The sequence below is a fragment of the Hemiscyllium ocellatum genome, chromosome 4, assembly GCF_020745735.1.
Source record: "Hemiscyllium ocellatum isolate sHemOce1 chromosome 4, sHemOce1.pat.X.cur, whole genome shotgun sequence".
Classification (NCBI taxonomy): Eukaryota; Metazoa; Chordata; class Chondrichthyes; order Orectolobiformes; family Hemiscylliidae; genus Hemiscyllium; species Hemiscyllium ocellatum.
The window spans coordinates 135,525,950-135,544,927 of record NC_083404.1 but is presented as its reverse complement, the minus strand read 5'-3'; the positions used below and the strand labels follow the sequence as shown (position 1 = coordinate 135,544,927).

Genomic DNA, 18,978 nt, shown 5'->3' with positions numbered 1-18,978 from the left:
AATAGCATCCCACCCAGATCCACCCTCGCTATCCCTGTAACCTTGCATTTCCCATGGATAATCCACCCAACTTGCACATCCCTGGACATTTTGGGCAATTTAACATGGACAATCCACCTAAACTGCACATCCCTGAACACTATGTCGTGTCTTTATTTAAGAAAGTCTGCAAGGAGAAACCAGGGCACCACAGCCCAGTGAGTCTGACATCAGTGGTGGGTAAGTTGTTGAAGAGGATTCCAAAAAACAGGATTTATATGCATTTCGAAAGGCAAGGACTAATTTGGGATAGTCATCATGGCTTTGTGCATGGGAAATCGCGTCTCACAAACTTGATTGATTTTTTTATTTGAGGATGTCACCAAGAAATTGATGAGAGCAGAGCAGTAGATGTTGTCTACACAGATCTGAGCAGGGCCTTTGACAAGGTTCTGCTCGGCAGACTGGTTAGTAAGGTTAGATCATATGGGATCAAGGGAGAGCTTGCCAATTGGATACAAATTGGCTTGATGGTAGGAGACAGAGGGTAGTGGTGGAGTTCATTTTTCAGACTCAAGGCCTGTGACAATGGAGTTCTGCAGGGATTGGTGCTGGGTCTACTGTTGTTTCCATTTACATAAATGATTTGGATAGCCGAGCCAATAGGCCGAGGAGTGGCAGATGGAGTTTAATTTGAATAAATGCAAAGTGTTGCATTCTTATAAGGCAAACAGGGCAGGTTTTATGCAGTTAACGATAGTGCCCTGGGGAATGTTCAGAACAGAGAGACTAGGAATTCAAGTATATAGTTCCTTGAAACTTACATCACAGGTAGATTGGTTTAGCATGCTTGCCTTCATTGCTCAGACCATTGAGTATAAGAGTTGGGACATCATGTTGTGATTATAGTGAATGTTGATAAGGCCATTTTTGGAGTACTGTGTCCAGTTCTGGTCACCCTGCTATAGGAAAGACATTCTTAAATTGGAGAGGGTGCAGAAAATATTTACAAGGATGTTACTGGGACTGGAGAGTTTGAGTTATAATGAGAGGCTGGAGGTTGAGTGGTGACCTTATAAAGGGTTATAAAGTCATTAGGGCCACAGATAAAGGGAACAGCAAAAGGTCTTTTTCCTAGGTTGGGGGAATTCAAAACTAGAGACATACTTTTAAAGTGAGAAGAGAAAGATTTAAAAGGGACCTGAGGGGCAACTCTTTCATACAGTGGATGGTGGGTACAGGGAATGAACCAGAGCAAGTCGTAGATGCAGATATAGTTACAACATTTAAAGGACCTTTGGACAGGTGCAAGAATAGAAAAGGTTTAGGGAGATATGGGCTAAATGCAGACAAGTGGGACTAGGTTAGTTTGGGAAACTTGGTCAACATGGGTGAGTTGATCAGAATTGTCTGTTTCCGTACTATATGACTATATGACTCCATGACTTATACACTTAATGGTAAGGTCCTAGGGAGTGTTGCTGAACAAAGACACCTTGGAGTGCAGGTACATAGCTCCTTGAAAGTAGAGTCGCAGGTAGATAGGATAGTGAAGAAGGCGTTTGGTATGCTTTCACTTATTGGTCAGAGTATTAGTACAGGAGTTGGGAGGTCATGTTGCGGCTATACTGGACATTGGTTAGGCCACTGTTGGAATGTTACGTGCAATTCTGGTCTCCTTCCTATCAGAAAGATATTATGAAACATGAAAGGGTTCAGAAAAGATTTACGAGGATGTTGCCAGGATTGGAGGATTTGTGCTGTATAGAGAGGTTGAATAGGCTGGGGCTGTTTTCCCTGGAGCGTCAGAGGCTGAGAGGTGACCTTATAGAGGTTTATAAAATCATGAGGAGCATGGATAGGATAAATAGACAAAGTCTTTTCCCTGGGGTGGGGGAGCCCAGAACTAGAGGGCATAGGCTTAGGGTGACAGGGGAAATATATAAAAGAGACCTCAGGGGCAACTTTTTCACGCAGAGGGTGGTATGTGTATTGAATAAGCTGCCAGAGGAAGTGGTGGAGGCTAGTACAATTGCAACATTTAAAAGGCATCTGGATAGGTATATGGAAAGGAAGGGTTTGGAGGGATATGGGCCAGGTGCTGGCAGATGGGATTAGATTGGGTTGGGATATCTGGTCGGCATAGACGAGTTGGACCGAAGGGTCTGTTTCCATGCTGTACATCTCTATGACTCTATGACTCTAGGCGGAGAGGCGACCTGTCTATAAAATTATGAGATGCATGGATAGAGAGGAAAGTTAGAATCTTTTTCCCCAGGATGGAAATGTCAAATACTAAGGGGTAAAGGTTGAAAGTGGAGTTGGGGGTGGGGGGGGTGGGGGGGGGGATGGTGGAAAAGGGGGGCAAAGTTTAAAGGACATATGAGTGACAAGTGTTTTTAATACATAGTGGGTGGAATGTGCCTGGAACATACTGCCAGAGAAGATGGTAGAAGCAGATACAGTAGCAATGTTTAAGAGGCATTTAGGCAGACACATGAACAGGCAGCGAGTAGAGGGTACAGACCGTGTGCAGCAGATAGGATTAGTTTGGAATGGCGTCATGATCAGCACAAACATGTTGGGCCGAAGGGCCTGTTCCTGTGCTGTACTGTTCTATATTCTATGGTAGCAGAATGACATAATCAAAGCTTCAGTAATCTGGGGGCTGAGGCTAATGCTATGGCAATGCAGGCTGAAATCCCAAACTGATAGTTGCCGAAGTTTATATTTAATGAATAAAACCTGGAATGCAAAACCAGTCCCAGTCACACTTAAGTTTCACTTTGATCATTATAAGTAAACTTAGTCATAGCAAACATGGAGCTACCATCAATTGTTATAGAAACCCAACTGGTTCATTAACTCACTTTGGAAGACCTAATCTGCTGTCCTTACCCAATCTGGCCTTCAACGTGACTCCAGACCCATAGCAATGTGGTTGACCCTTAATAGCCATCTAAAATTGTGTAGTGAGCTACTGAGTTACAATCAAAAAGGCAACTCACCACTTCCTTCACAGGGTAACCAGGGTTGGGCAGCGATGCACAAGAATGAATTGAAAAAAGGGGCAAAGGCCTTTGCCCACTGAGTGGTGAGAATGTGGAAGTCATTATCCGAAAGAATTTGTTAAAAGTAGGTAATATTAAATGCATTTAAGGAGAAATTGATAAACATGTGAGGGGGAATGAAAAGGTAGGTCATGTTATATTGGTAAGGGTAGGTTAGGTCAGATTGGTAAGGGTGTGTTAGGTCATATTGGTAAGGGTAGGTCAGGTCATATTGGCAAGGGTAGGTTTGGTCGTATTGGTAAGGATAGGTTACGTTAGGTCAGATTCGTAAGGGTAGGTCAGGTCATATTGATAATGGTAGGTCAGGTCATATTGGTAAGTGTAGGTCTGGTCAGATTGGTAAGGGTAGGTTAGGTCAGATTGGTAAAGCGAGGTTAGGTCAGATTGGTATGGGTTGGTCAGGTCAGATTGGTAAGGGTAGGTTAGGTCATATTGATATGGGTAGGTCAGGTCAGATTGGTAAAAGTCCGTTAGGTCAGTTTAGTAAGGGTAGATAGGTCATATTGGTAAAGCTACATTAGGTCAGATTGGTAACGGTAGGTTAGGTCAGATTGATAATGGTAGGTCAGGTTGGATTGGTAAGGGTAATTTAGGTCATATTGGAAAGGGTAGGTCAGGTCATATTGGTAAGGGTGGGTTAGATCAGATTAGTAATGGTAGATCAGGTCATATTGGTAAGAGTAGGTCAGGGCATATTGGTAAGGGTAAGTTAGGTCATATTGGTAAAAGTCAGTCAAGTCAGATTAGTAAAGTAGGTTAGGTCAGATTAGTAAAGGTAGGTTAGGTAAGATTGGTAAGGGTAAGTTAACTCATATTGATAAGGTTAGGTCAGGTCATATTGGTAAGAGTAGGGTAGGTCAGATTGGTAAGGATTGGTTAGGTCATAGAGTTATATAGCACAGATAAAGCTCTTTAGCTCATTCACACTATCTCACTTTCCAGGTTGGTGGGAGAGGGATAAGGAGCTGTGGAAACACCAGTATAGATCAGTTTGCCTCATGGTCTGTTTCTGTGCTGTCCACGTTTTGGATATGCCACTCTAGAGGCAGCTCTGTGAGCATTTATTTTTCACATTCCTTTTTCGCAGCCTGCTAATATCCCCTACAAGGAGCACCTTATGTCAATGAACCCAACGTGTCTGGTGTTTGTTGTTCTTTCCTTCATTGGCATCATTCTGGCCTTTAAGGTAAGCTTGAGCCTCTTCATTTATCAGAGTGACTGTATGAGCTATAACAATGATATGTGATTGATGCTCCCTATCCTGACTCAGGCCTTCAAGTACACCATTGACGGTGACTGTTACCTTTTTCATTTTAATCCATCATTTTCATAAATGACTCATACTTTAATTTTCCAGGAAGTAATCTTTTAGCAACATAATCCAGCCAAAAATATCATGGAAAAAGCTAAAAATTGAACAATTCCACCTGCAGAAATTTGTAAAACACGCATTCAAGAGGCAATGTGCTGATTTCAGCTCTAAGAAGGAACATTAGCTGGCTGCTACACACATTCTCAAACCACTTGCTGTGATTACCAAATATTAACTTATGTGATTAATTAAAAGCTATGAAGGCATGAGAGAGGATGCAGAAAAGGTTTTTGAGAAAGGTTCCAGGGATGTGGAACTTTAGAGAAACATAGGAGATAGGAGCAGGAGTAGGCCATTTGGCCCTTCAAGCCTGCTTGGCCATTCAATATGATCATAATCGACCATCAAACTCAATCCCTAATCCCACCGTCCTCCATATCCCTTGATTCCTTTAGCCAGGCGAACTATATCTACCTCCTTCTTGAAAATAAAATGTTTTGGCTTGACCACTTCTTGTGGTAAAATGAATTCCGTAGACTCTCAGTCCCTAGGTGAAGAAATCTTTCCTCATCACAATCCTGAAATGTTTAATCCTTACCCTTAAACTATGATACCTGATTCTGAACATCCCCACCATCTGGACCATCCTTCTTGCATCTTGGATGGTTCACTTTTCCTTCACTCCCAACAACAATTCACCTCTGCCTTCAGTCCCACAGCACCTTCCTTGCAACCGCAAAAGATGGAGCACCTGCACATTTCCCTCCTCCCTCCCCAGCATCCAAGGGCTCTAACACACCTTCCAGGTGAAGAAGCACTTTACTTGCGCTTCTCACAATTGAGTCTACTGCATTCGCTGCTCACAATGTGGTCTCCTCTACATGAAGTGTAGACTGGGTGACTGCTTCACAGAATAAGTACGTTCTGCTCGCAAAAACGGACCTGAGCTTCCAGTTGTCTGCTACTCCAACACACCACCCTGTTCCCTGGCCAACATCTCTGTCTCAGGCTTGCTGCAGTGTTCCAGTGAAGCTCACAGCAAGCTGGAAGAACAGCACCTCATCTTCTGCTTGGGGACCCTGCAGCCCTCTGGACTCAATATCAAGTTCAATAATTTCAGGGCTTGAGCTTTCCCATGTCCCAGCCACCTACCCCACAAATCACATTGTCTGCCATTACACAAAACCCATTGTTAGCCACTAACAGTCTCCACTAACAGCTACTCAGCCTACCGGCCACATGGTTATCCATTCCTTTGTCTATCCATCTGTTTTTCTCTCGCTTTAGACTTTATTCCCAATCACCTATCGTTTACTCCTATCGACGGAGTAGATAGGGAGAAATGGTTCTCATGGGTGAAAGGAACAGGACAAAGAGAATGCAGATTTAAGAAATAAAAGAAGGAAATTGTAACATAGGGGGATGTATTCTCACACAGCAAGTAGTTAGAATCTGGAATGCAGAGACAGGTTCAATCTCGGGCTTCCTTATTGCCTGATAAGGATGGCTGAGCAGAGGCATGAGGTGCGTTACTCATTTTGAGAGCAGTCACAGGCAAGATGGGTCAAATGGCCTCCATCTGTACTGGAACATTAAATTTTAATTTCAGTTACAATGAATTTCAAACCGAGGGGCACACTTTAAGGTGAGAGGAGAAGTATTTTAAAAAGACATAGGGACAGTTTTTTTAATACAGAGTTGTTCGTCCAGAGGAAGTGGTGGGTGCAGCTTCCCCACTTGTATGTTTTAGTTTTGGGCTCAATATCTAATTTGAAGCACCTACTTCTGTCTACATTTCTGAGAAAGCTCCAAAATTTCACCTCCATCATCTTTCCCCTAACGAAAGCAAACCAATGTAGAGAGTCTGTCTTGACACCTAATCTCATACAATAGAATTGTAAAAAGGCTATTTTGGTTTCTATGGACATTTGCAGATTTTAACTGTGTTTCATAATCAGATGTATCCCGTACCATTTGCCTCGATTTGTTTACCACGCATAACTAGCCACACAGCTGGATTTCAAGGGAAAGCTGGTGAAAGCAGAGATCATATTAAATAAAATCAGAATAAATAATCATAATAAATAATCAGAAAATTTAGACCCTCAGATTCATACACTGGTTGAAGAGTCTTAGCTATAGCTGATAGGGAAAGACAAATCGGAAGCATTGGCAACAGTTACAACATCACAAAGACATTTGGAAAAGTTCATGAATAAGAAATGTTCAGAGGGGTATAGCAGGCAGGGTGGGACTGGTTTGGTTTGGATTATGGTCAGCATAGACTGGTTGGGCCGAAGGGTCTGTTTCCATGCTGTATGACTCAGATTCATAGAAACCCCACAGTGTGGAAGCAGGCCAGTCGACCCATTGAGTCCACACTGACCCTCTGAAGAACATTCCAGTCAGATCCAACCCTGCTCCATTATCCCTGTAAACCTACATTTCCCGTGGCCAATCCACCTTAACCAGCACAAGTTTGGACTGTGGGGGGAAACTGGAGCACCCAGAGGAAACTCATGCAGACATGGGGAGAATGTGCAAACTCCGCACAGACAGTGGTCCAAGGTTGGAATTAAACCTGGGTCCCTGTCGGTGTGAGGCGGCCATGCTAACCACTGAGCCACCGTGCTGCCCTTAATCTATAACACTTCTCTGCCTCTGATCAGAAAGTGATAGTGCAACATGTGTCGAAGCTTTCAAGTACATCCGGTACTTTTCTGATTCACTTGTGACCTTTTCCTGTTACTACATACAGGACAGAGATTACCTGAGGTATCATTTCTCATTCATTGTCTGAGCTTTGACCCAGCTCTGATGCCCCATTATCAGAGCATTGTGAATGTAAGACTCACTCTCGGACATGGGTACATAATCTGCAGAACTCTGCCCCTGCAGTACTGAGGAACTGCAGCACTGGTGGATATACAATTGACATTTAGCAGATTTCGTTGACGGCACCAATCTATGTGCCTTTCGACTGCTTTGATATATGGACCAAATAAGTGGATTTCTGTCTGACTAGATCTTGATGCGTATAAAAACATTCCTTTGTTTAATCCATAATAAGGATGTGGCTAGGCCCCTTCCCGATGAAGGGCTTATGCCTGAAATGTCGATTCTCCTGCTCCTTGGATGTTGCCTGACCTGCTGTGCTTTTCCAGCAACACACTCTCGATATGTGGCTAGGCAAACATTTAAGTCGAACTGTAAGAGAAGGAGAAGGTGGTGGTTAGCTGCTATCCAGTGGATATATTGGACCAGATGTTGCCAGTGTTGACTGACTACAGAGATCCACCACAAGGTCACTTATCGCAGTCTGAAGAAAGTTATTCTAGCATTGCATAAGTGTTGATAAGACAGCCAGACTTTTATCTGCTGAAGAAAATATTGCATTGGGAAGGTTTGACTCAAGCAATTCCAATGTCTGAGATTATAATATTGAGACAAAACTCTCTGCGTTGGTTTTCTTTGATTAGGGGAAAGATGATGGAGGTGAGACATAACCCAAAATTTTGAAGATTACTCAAAATGTAGATAGAAGTAGGTGCTTCAAATTAGATATTGAGTCTAAAACTAAAATATATGAGTGGGGAGGCTGCAGAAGGCTTTGGACAGGTTTGGAGAGTGGGCAAAGATAGGGCAGATGGAATACAATGTGGGAAAATGTGAGATCATGCAAGCTGTTCGGAAGAATAGAAGCATGAGTCGACAGTGAAGCCTCATTCCTGATGAAGGGCTTATCCCCGAAACGTCAATTCTCCTGCTCCTCAGATGCTGCCTGACCTGCTGTGCTTTTCCAGCACCACACTCTCAAATCTAATCTCCAGCATCTGCAGTCCTCCCTTTCTCCCAGTATGGAGGCATGGACTATTTTCTAAATGGGGAGAAAATTCAGAAATCTGAAGTGCAAAGAGACTTGGGAGTTCTAGTTCAGGATTCTCTCAAGGTCAACTTGCAGGTTGAGTCAGTAGTAAGGAATGTAAATGCAATGAAGGCATTTATTTTGAGAGGACTTGAATATAAAAGCAGGGATGTACTTCTGAGACTCCATATCACTCTGGTCAGGCCACATTTGGAGTATTGTGTGCGGTTTTGGGCCCCATATCTCAGGAAGGATGTACTGGCCCTGCACTGTGTTCAGAGGAGGTTCACGAGAATGGTCCCAGGAATGAAAAGCTTAACATATGAAGACTCTGGGTTGATACTTGATGGAGTTTAGAAGGATGAGGGGAGATCTAACTGTAACATACAGAATAGCCTGGACAGAGTATTTTTTTAAAAATTAGAACTTAGAATCCCTACAGTGCGGAAACAGGCCATTTTGGCCGAACAAGTCCACACTGACCCTCCAAAGACCCATTTTTCTGTCCTATTATTTTACATTTCCCCTGACTAATGCACCTAACCTGCACATCCCTGAACACTATGGGCAATTTATCATGGCTAATTCACCTAACCTGCATATCTTTGGATTGTGGGAGGAAACAGGAGCACCCGGAGGAAACCTGCGCAGACACGGAAGAATGTGCAAACTCCACACAGACAGTTGTCCAGGGTTGTAATCAAACCCATGTCCCTGATGCTGTGAGGCAGCAGTGCTAACACTGAGCCACCATGCCACTCCATAACCGTGTTGGGAAGATGTTTCCATTGGTAGAGAGAAAAGGACCCTAGGGCACAGCCTTAGAGTAAAGGGAAGACCTTTTAGAATATAGATAAGGAGAAACTTCTTCAGCCAGAGAGTGGTCAATCTATGGAATTCATTCCACAGAAGGCTGTGGAGGCCAGGTCATTCAGTATAACTAAGACGGAGATAGATAGCTTCTTGAGTATCAAGGGGATCGAGGGTTATTGGGAGAAGGCAGGAGAATGGGGTTGAGAAAAATATCAGCCATGATTGAATGGCAGAGCAGATCTGATGGGCTGAATGGCCTAATTTCTGCTCCTCTGACTTATGGTCTTGACAAGTTTCAAACAAAACAAAATACCAACATTTTTATAGTGCTCAGTTTGTTTGACACTGAACCCAGGTAGTTATTAGCGCCTTTTAAAAAGGGGGGAGCAAATGTGTGGGGAAGAGAAGGATTTTGGTGTTTAAAAAATAAGAACACAATAGGGATGATCGATTGAACATTATGTGATATTTAGTGGTTTCTGAACTGGACATTTGTAATATTCTTACCAAATTAAGACCATAATTAAGACCTGAAGAGCAATTCAGAATGCTGAAGGAACTCTCAGTCTACAGAGAGAGGAACAAGGTTGATGTTACACACAAACAAGGAACAATAGTCAGCCCCTTGGCCCTTCGAGTCTTCTCCACCATTTAACAAGACCGTGGTTGGTCTGATTTTAATCTCAACTCTACATTCTGACATATTCATCTTTCATTCCTGAGATTCTGACTATCTCTGCCTTAAAAGTATTTAGAGATTCTGCATCAATATCTTTTGGAATCCCAAAGACTCACAACCTTCTGAGAGAAAATAATGTTTCCTCATCTCTGTTTTAAATGGGCGGCCCTTTGTTTTTAAACTATAATACCCCACCCCTAGTTCGAGAAGAATTCCAAGATGCCTCATCTTCAGAACCCATCCTGATGAAGGGCTCTGGCCCGAAACGTCGAATTTCCTGTTCCTTGGATGCTGCCTAACCTGCTGTGCTTTAACCAGCAACACATTTTCAGCTCTGATCTCCAGCATCTGCAGACCTCACTTTTTACTCCAATCTTTATTATCTCTTGTAAGCACTAATGTACGAGAGATGCCCATTATAAAGTAACACCTCCTTAACCAAGTACCATGGCTTCAATCTTGCCCCTCTGAATAGGTTCACAAATGATTCCCTGGTTGGTGCCCACTACATGCATTCAACTAAATACTTATAATCGACAAGTTACACTGAATGGCACACCTCTCCGAGCTCCTATCCTTTAATCATTCCTTATGCAAATTCACATATTATTTCTGAATATTCTCCCACCCAAATAAAACAATTTTAGAGTTATATGTTCCATAGTCAGAATATTCCTCTATATCTGAGTACTTTTACACTCAACTCTACCACTTCAAACCCCCCTCCCACTCCCCCAAGGACATGCAAGTCCTGGTCCACCTCCACCGCCAAGTCCTAGTCATCCAACAACTGGAAGAAGAACGCCTTATCTTCCGCCTTGGGACCCTTCAACCACACAGCATCAACGTAGCCTTCACCAGTTTCCAAATCTCCCCTTCACCCACCTCATCACAGATCCAACCCTCTAACTTGGCACCACCCTCTTGAACTGTCCTACCAGTCCATCTTTCTTCCCACCTATCTGCTCCACATTCGCACCGACCTAGCACTATCAACCTCCCTGCCCCCCCGCATCTACCTATTGTCTTCCCAGCTACCTCCCCCCACCTCCATCCCCACCCTCCTAATTATTTCTCAGCCCCTTCCCACCTACCCTCCCCACCCCCCCACCCCCACCCCCACCTACATTCCTGATGAAGAGCCAATGCCAGAAACGTCAACTCTCCTGCTCCTCAGATACTGCCTGCCCTGCTGTGCTTTTCCAGCACTACACTCTCAGCTCTGATCTCCAGCATCTGCAGTCCTCACTCTCTCCTGCTTTTACACTCAGGCATACAGCCCACATAAGTGGATTTCTGTTTGACTAGATTTTGATGTGAGTGAATGCCCAGTACAAATGAACAAATATTCCTTTTTTAATGGGATGATAGATTAACGGGGAGGGCGACTTGGAATGGGTGTGCTTTCACTTGTCAGATTATGAATGGGAACAGACCAGAAATGCTACTGCATCTTTCTCAGATCAAAGAATACCTTTCTGTGCATTTTGAACTGGAGTCGCTTCCTACTTTACACAAAGTGCAATTTTATTCTTCGTACCTGTCATGACAGGAGGATTTTCTTCTTTAGGATTTGAAAATATTTATATATATATATAAATATTAGAAGGTGCCAAAAAAAATTAACAGTCAATGGATTAAGCTGCTGTTAAAGGACTTGGAGTCAACACAGTCCCATAGAATAATATTGTCATTGGCTGGATTTAGGTATTTTCTACTCTGGGTAACTGGACTCTCTTACAGTCATTATATTCTTGTGTCAGGATGTAAAGATCAATGGTGTCTGACTGACTACGATGCTTTTAACAAATTGGAATCTACATCAAATGGTAGCAGTGATTTATCCATCAGTGCTGGGATTGTAAAATTATGCAGAACGAAACTTCTCTGTGGAGCTGAAAATCAAACCCGGAAAGATTAGCAATCAAAAACATAGTTGCTTGTAATATAGTTGGGTTCTTTCAGGGAGGAGGAGAAAGTGAGGTCTGCAGATGCTGGAGATCAGAGCTGAAAATGTGTTGCTGGAAAAGCGCAGCAGGTCGGGCAGCATCCAAGGAGCAGGCATAAGGGCTTATGCCCGAAACGTCAAATCTCCTGCTCCTTGGATGCTGCCTGACCTGCTGCGCTTTTCCAGCAACACATTTTCAGTTCTCTCAGAGGGGAGTTAATCTGTGGAATTTGTTACCACAAAGGGCTGTCAAGGTTAGGTTATCAAGTACATTCAAGGCTGAGACAGACAGATTTTTAATCAGGAAGGGGAGTTGAGGGTTATGGGAAAAGGTAGGAAATTGGAGTTGAGGATTATAAGTTCAGCTGTAATCTCATTGAATGGCAGAGCAGACTTGATGGGCTGATTGGCCTAATTATGTTCTTATGTCTTATGGTCTGATGGCTCTCAGAGTGATTTGTGTGCAGCAAATGCCACCTACATTCTCACACAGGACCTGGCTCTCTGACGGGAAAGGAATTTGTTCACATCTTGCAACTTTGCCATCGAGGGAGATACTATGTCAATGAGTTTGGAAAAGATTTGTAGCTCAGGTTGAGGATGTAAGTTTGCTCGCTGAGCTGGAAGGTTCATTTTCAGACATTTCGTCACCATAACAGGTAACATTGTCAGTGAGCCTCTGGTGAAGCACTGATGTTATGACCCACTTTCTGTTTATGTCAATATTGTGTCAATATTGTAAAGTATAAAATGTGTGTTCGGAGATGTGACTCTTGGATTGGGCTCTTCAGCCACACAAGAGCTCACAGAATCAAAGTCTACCTGCTGGTCAGAGTTTAACCTGCTACGATGGACAGTGAATAGTTCCTGCTGTAGCTCTATCCAGTGTAACCAATCAGCACTCTCTTTACCTACTGTATAAAATGGTGTTCCTTTTGTACAATTGGTTTCTTCTGTCCCTGATGAATGCAAGATGGAAAGCTTTGAATTTGTGGAACTCTTAAAATAAAATCAATGGAAAAGTGGAATGAAAGCAGATCACAGAATTCATACAGTTCCGAAGGAGGATGCACAGTGAAGCAAAAGGGACCAGTTTCAGCAGAAATCTTTCATGGTCTGTTGAAGATTGACTTACAGCCAATTTCTATTCCCTTAATAGGAGAATAAGAATTGCTAGATAAAGATCAGGGTCATCTTGTTCGTGTACAGTTAGTTTCATGATACAAGAAAAGGATTGTTGACTAACTGAAAGCAGTCAATCTTTACCAATTAGTCTACAACAGAAAGATGTGAATAAACCTTGGTTTCGTTATGAGTTCATCAGCTCTGATAATCTCTCACCAGACCTCAAGTCATTTTTTCAGACTCCAGTTCCAATCTTCTACCAGAGTCTCTATCACATGACTAGAAAGGTCACGTTCATGTTACAGCATACGGGGCCTTGGTGAAGGCAGACCTTGAGTATTGTGTGCAGTTTTGATCTCCCAGTCTGAGGAAGGACATTCCTGCTATTGAGGGAGCCCAGTGAAGATTAGATTAGATTACTTACAGCGTGGAAACAGGCCCTTCGGCCCAACAAGTCCACACCGACCCGCCGAAGCATAACCCACCTACACCCCTACATTTACCCCTTACCTAACACAATTTAGCATGGCCAATGCACCTGACCTGCACATCTTTGGACTGTGGGAGGAAACCAGAGCACCCGGAGGAAACCCACGCAGACACAGGGAGAACATGCAAACTCCACACAGTCAGTCGCCTGAGTCAGGAATTGAACCCGGGTCACAGGCGCTGTGAGGCAGCAGTGCTAACCACTGTGCCACCGTGCCGCCCACGTGAAGGTACACCAGACTGATTCCCGGGATGGCAGGAATGACATATGAGGAAAGACTGGATCGACTGGACTAGTATTCACTGGAATTTAGAAAATGAGGTGGGATCTCACAGAAACGCATAAAATCCTGATGGGACTGGACAGGCCAGATGCATGAAGAATGTTCCCAGTGCTGGGGAAGTCTAGAACTAGGGGTCACAGAATAGAGTCATAGACTCATAGAGATATACAGCATGGAAACAGACCCTTCAGTCCAACTCATCCATGCCAACCTGTTTTCTCAACCAAATCTAGTCCCATTTGCCATCACCCGGCCCATTTCCCTCCAAATCGTTTCTATTCATATACCCATCCAGATGCCTTTTAAATGTTGTAATTGTGCTAGCCTCCACCACTTCCTCTGGCAGCTCATTCCATACACGCACCACCCACTGTGTGAAAAAGTTGCCCCTTAGGTTTCTTTTATATCTTTCCTCTCTCACCCTAAACCTCTGCCCTCTAGTTCTGGACTCCCCAACCCGAGGGAAAAGACTGTCTATTTATCCTATCCATGCCCCTCATGATTTTATAAACCTCTATAAGGCCACCCCTCATCCTCTGACGCTCCAGGGAAAACAGCCCCAGCTAATTCAGCCCCTCCCTGTAGCTCAAATCCTCCAACCCTGGCAACATCCTTGTAAATCTTTTCCGAATCCTTTCACATTTCACAACATCTTTCCGGTAGGAAGGAGACCAGAATTGCACGGAATATTCCAAAAGGGGCCTAACCAATGCCCTGCACAGTCACATGACCTCCCAACTCCTGTACTCAATACTCTGACCAATAAAGGAAAGCATACCAAATGCCTTCTTCACTATCCTATCTACCTATGACTATACTTTCAAGGAGCTATGAACCTGCACTCCAAGGTTCTCTTTATTCAGCAACACACCTTAGGACCTTACCATTAAGTGTATAAATCCTGCTCTTATTTGCTTTTCCAAAATGCAGCACCGCGCATTTATCTAAACTCCATCTGCCACTCCACAGCCCATTGGCCCGTCTGATCAAGATCCCATTGTAATCTGAGGTAACCTTCTTCGTTGGCCACTAACACCTCCAATTTTGGTGTCATCTGCAAACTTACTAACTATACCTCTTATACTCACATCCAAATCATTTATATAAATGATGAAAAGCAGTGGACTCAGCAAAGATCCTTGTGGCACACCACTGGTCACAGGCCTCCAGTCTGATAAACAACCCTCCACCACCACCCTCTGTCTGCTACCTTTGAGCCAGTTCTGTATCTAAATGGCTAGTTCTCCTTGTATTCCATGAGATCTAACCTGGCTAATTAGTCTCCCATGGGGAACCTTGTCAAATGCTTTACTGAAGTCCATATAGATCATGTCTACCTCTCTGCCCTCATCAATCCTCTTTGTTACTTCTTCAAAAAACGCAATCAAGTTCATGAGATATGATTTCCCACACAAAATCTTGCTGACTATCCCTAATCAGTCCTTGCCTTTCCAAATACATGTAACTCCTGTCCCTCAGGATTCCCTCTATCATCTTGCCCACCACTGACATTAGGCTCACTGGTCTATTGTTCTCTGGCTTTTCCTTACCACCTTTCTTAAATAGTGACACCATGTTAGCCAACCTCCAGCACCTCACCTGTGACTATCAATGATGCAAATATCTCATCAAGGGGGTCAGAGTTCTAGGGTACACCTGATCAGATCCTGGGGATTTATCCACTTTTATGTGTTTCAAGACATCCAGCACATCCTCCTCTGTAATATGGACATTTTTCAAGATACCACCATCTATTTCCCTATAATCTGTATCTTCATGCCCTTCTCCACAGTAAACATTGATGCAAAATACTCGTTTAGCATCTCCTGCAGCTCTACACATAGGCTGCCTTGCTGAGCTTTGAGGGGAAGGTGAGGACTGCAGATGCTGGAGATCAGATTCAAGAGTGTGGTGTTGGAAAAGCGCAGCCAGTCAGGCAGCATCCAAGCAGCAGGAGAATTGACGTTTCGGGCAAAAGCCCTTCATCAGGAAGTCTTGCTGCTCGGATGCTGCGCTTTTCCAGCACCACGCTCTTGACCCTGATCTTTGAGGGGCCCTATTCTCTCCTGAGTTACCCTTTTGTCTTTAATGTATTTATAAAATCCCTTTGGATTCTCCTTTACCCTATTTGCCAAAGCTCTCTCATGTTCCCCTTCTGCACTCCTGATTTCCCTCTTAAGTATACTCCTACTGCCTTTATACTCTTCTGAGGATTCATTTGATCTCCCATGTCATATGCTTCCTTCTTTTTCTTAAACAAAACCTCAGTTTCTCTAGTCATCCAGTTTTCCCTATAGCTACCAGCCTCTCCTTTCATCTGAACAGGAATATACTTTCTCTGGACTCTCATTATCTCATTTCTGAAGGCTTCCCATTTTCCAGCCGTCCCTTTACCTGCGAACATCTGCCCCAATCAGCTTTTGAAAATTCCTGCCAAATACCATCAAAATTAGCCTTTCTCCAATTTAGAACTTCAACTTTTAGATCTCGTCCATCCTCTTCCAACACTATTTTAAAGCTAATAGAAGTATGGTCCCTAGTCCCAAAGTACTCCCCCAGTGACACCTCAGTCACCTGCCCTGCCTTATTTCCCAAGAGTAGGTCAAGTTTTGCACCTTCTCTAGTAGGTACATCCACATATTGAATCAAAACATTTTCTTGTCCACAATTAACAAATTCTTCACCATCTAAACTCTTAACACTATGGCAGTCCCAGTCTATATTTGGAAAGTTAAAATCCTCTACCATTACCACCCTATTATTCTTACAGAAATCTCTTTACAAATTTGTTTCTCAATTTCCTTCTGACTATTAAGGGGTCTATAATACAATCCCAATAAGGTGATCATCCGTTTCTTATTTCTCAGTTCCATCCAAATAACTTCACTGGATGTATTCCCAGGAATATCCTCCCTAGGTACAGCAGTAATGCTATAGGTTTAAGGTGACAGGGGAGAGATTTAAAAGGGTCCTATGGGGCAACCTTTTCACACAGAGGATGATTATGTCTGGAATGAGCTGCCATAGGAAGTGGTGGAGGCTGGTACAATAACAGCGTTTAAGAGTGATCTGGATGGGTATATGAATAGGAAAGGTTTAGATGGATATAGACCAAATGCTGGTAAAAGGGACTAGATTAATTTAAGATATCTGGTCAGCATGGATGCGTTGGACTGAAGGTCTGTTTCTGTGCTGAACATCTCTATTACTCTGTGACATGCAGACAAACATGGATACACATCAAAAAAGCATTGGTATTATGAATGAAGGGAAAGACTGGGAAGGCTATTTTATAGATCCTGTCCCCAGAATTAGTTGAGATGATCTTTTTGTCTGTCAGGCTATGCTGTCACCAATTTCTCTTCTCCCAACGTTCTTCACTTCCTTTCAGAAGGCACACAGCGACTGGATCACAAATTTATAATGCCTCTTACTTATTGGCTAAAAGTCTCAGCTTACAGTAAATGGTAAGGGAAAATAGATTGGCTAACTTCAGGCTTTAGGGTTTTCTTTTAACCACAGAGACAACGAATGCACCTTCCTTCCTGGATGTCCAAAGCTTTATGGCGATCTCATTCACACCCACACGCTGTTCAGTTCCCCAGGAGCCAATCACATGGTTGTTGGCAGGCAGAAATGTTTTATTATTGACAACGGGTCACATTCTGCAGACCAATCAGCTGTACGTTGCTGGCTGAATTTCCATTCATACACAGCCCCCGGATCCAGCTCATCTGTAACTAAACGTCCCCTCAACTCTCAGCTGCTTGAGCAAGAAGATATATAAACAGCCCTTACAATGAATACCAGCACATTTAAAAAGCACAGCAATCCTTTCAAGCTCTTTGATTTTAAAAACAGTTCTTTTTCATTTTCATAATCAAAAATGCAGAAAAATGCAACGGCATGGTCTTTATAATCCATTTTAGAGTTTTGTGTTGGCAGCAAACTTGGAAATATTGAGCTTGATTCCCTCATTAAGATTGTAACTATCTGGGGCTCAAACACTGATGACTCACTTGCCCTCAACTCTGAGAAAGACCCATTCATTCCCTGTTCCTTATTTACTAGGATCGTCTGTGATAGGGTGTAAGCCAGGAGAAATGAAATGGAAATAGGGTCACTAGTGGAAGGGCGTGGTAACAGGACAAGAAACAGAAGCTTGGGGAGGGGAAAGGTGGAGTTGGGGAGCTTGGACAATCTCTGAGAAAGGAGATGGTTTCCATGGTTTGGGACAGTGACTGAGGGAAGACAGGTAGGCCCCAGGATGTGGACCATCCAATGTACCAGTTGGGAATTCCCCGTCCTAACAGCAATCGGAACATCTTCCATTTGCAGAGATCTAGTGTGGTCTTCTCCCTCCATCACCAGGACATGCTGCCAGGAAAACCATAAAGTCTGTGGGCCTGACAGGAATTCCTGAGGTGTACAACAACCACATTCTCATCCACATTAACAAATGTCACAGCTTGACAAACAAAGCGTAAAATGTTGGAAGCACTTTGATCGCTTCCTCTGTGTTATCTTGTACACCATTAGATCAAAGCTGAGCAGATATGGACACTCTGTCGGTTTAGAAATTTGAACTAAGACATCAATCTCTTGTATTTGCCAGGCCTACCTAATTGGTTGTGTCTGGAACTGCTACAGATACATCAATGGCAGACGCTCGGCAGATGTTTTAGTCTACGTCACCAATGACACTGCGGTAAGTGTAAAATTCAATGCTTTCATTTCTTTTCACTTTATCCTCTCCTCTGGGAAAACACTACCCTCTTGTTGACCTGAAGGTGTAGGAAATCACATCGGGTGTAGTCCTTTTTGCTATCTAATTGTTGAATGGATGCTACACCATTCCTCAGCTGTACTTTGAAAGGATGGGATGGATGAATAGATTCCAAATCCTGACTTGTTCCTCCAATGGTGGCATTTTAAACTGTAAGTACCCAGGAACTTACAGTGGTGCCAAGTGTCACCAGGAGCTGCCTGCTTAGCATTAGAGGTAAAGGCGGAAGGCAGCCATCTTAGAGCCTGCTGCTGCCTTTTTGAAACGAGTAGGCAGAATCCTCAAAAAGCGAGCAGCATAAACACTTGGAGGCACATCCAGGCAGCCACTAACTATATAAATATAGTGGCTACAAGACACAGGTCAGAGGCTATGAATTCTGTAGCAAGTGTCTCACCTCCTGACTCCCCAAAACATGCCTGCCATCTACAAGTCAGGAGTGTGATGGAATACTACCCACTTGCCTTGATGGATGCAGCTCTAACAACACTCAAGAAGCTCAACACCATCCAGGGCAAAGCAGCCCACTTTATCGGCACAACATCTACAAATATCCATTCCGTTGACCACTACCGCTCAGTAGCAGCAGTGTGTACCATCTATAAGATGCACTGCAGAAATTCATCA

The 18,978-nt window shown here is 43.4% G+C and overlaps 1 protein-coding gene across 1 annotated transcript in view; it reads left to right on the top strand.

Annotated features, from left to right (window-relative positions):
• Nucleotides 1–18,978, top strand: part of laptm4b (lysosomal protein transmembrane 4 beta) — a 51,045-nt gene that overhangs the window by 19,875 nt on the left and 12,192 nt on the right. The window contains exons 5-6 of the mRNA XM_060824068.1: nucleotides 4,138–4,236; nucleotides 18,181–18,273. Coding sequence (XP_060680051.1) covers nucleotides 4,138–4,236; nucleotides 18,181–18,273 — 192 coding nt within the window. The remainder of the gene's footprint in view (nucleotides 1–4,137; nucleotides 4,237–18,180; nucleotides 18,274–18,978) is intronic.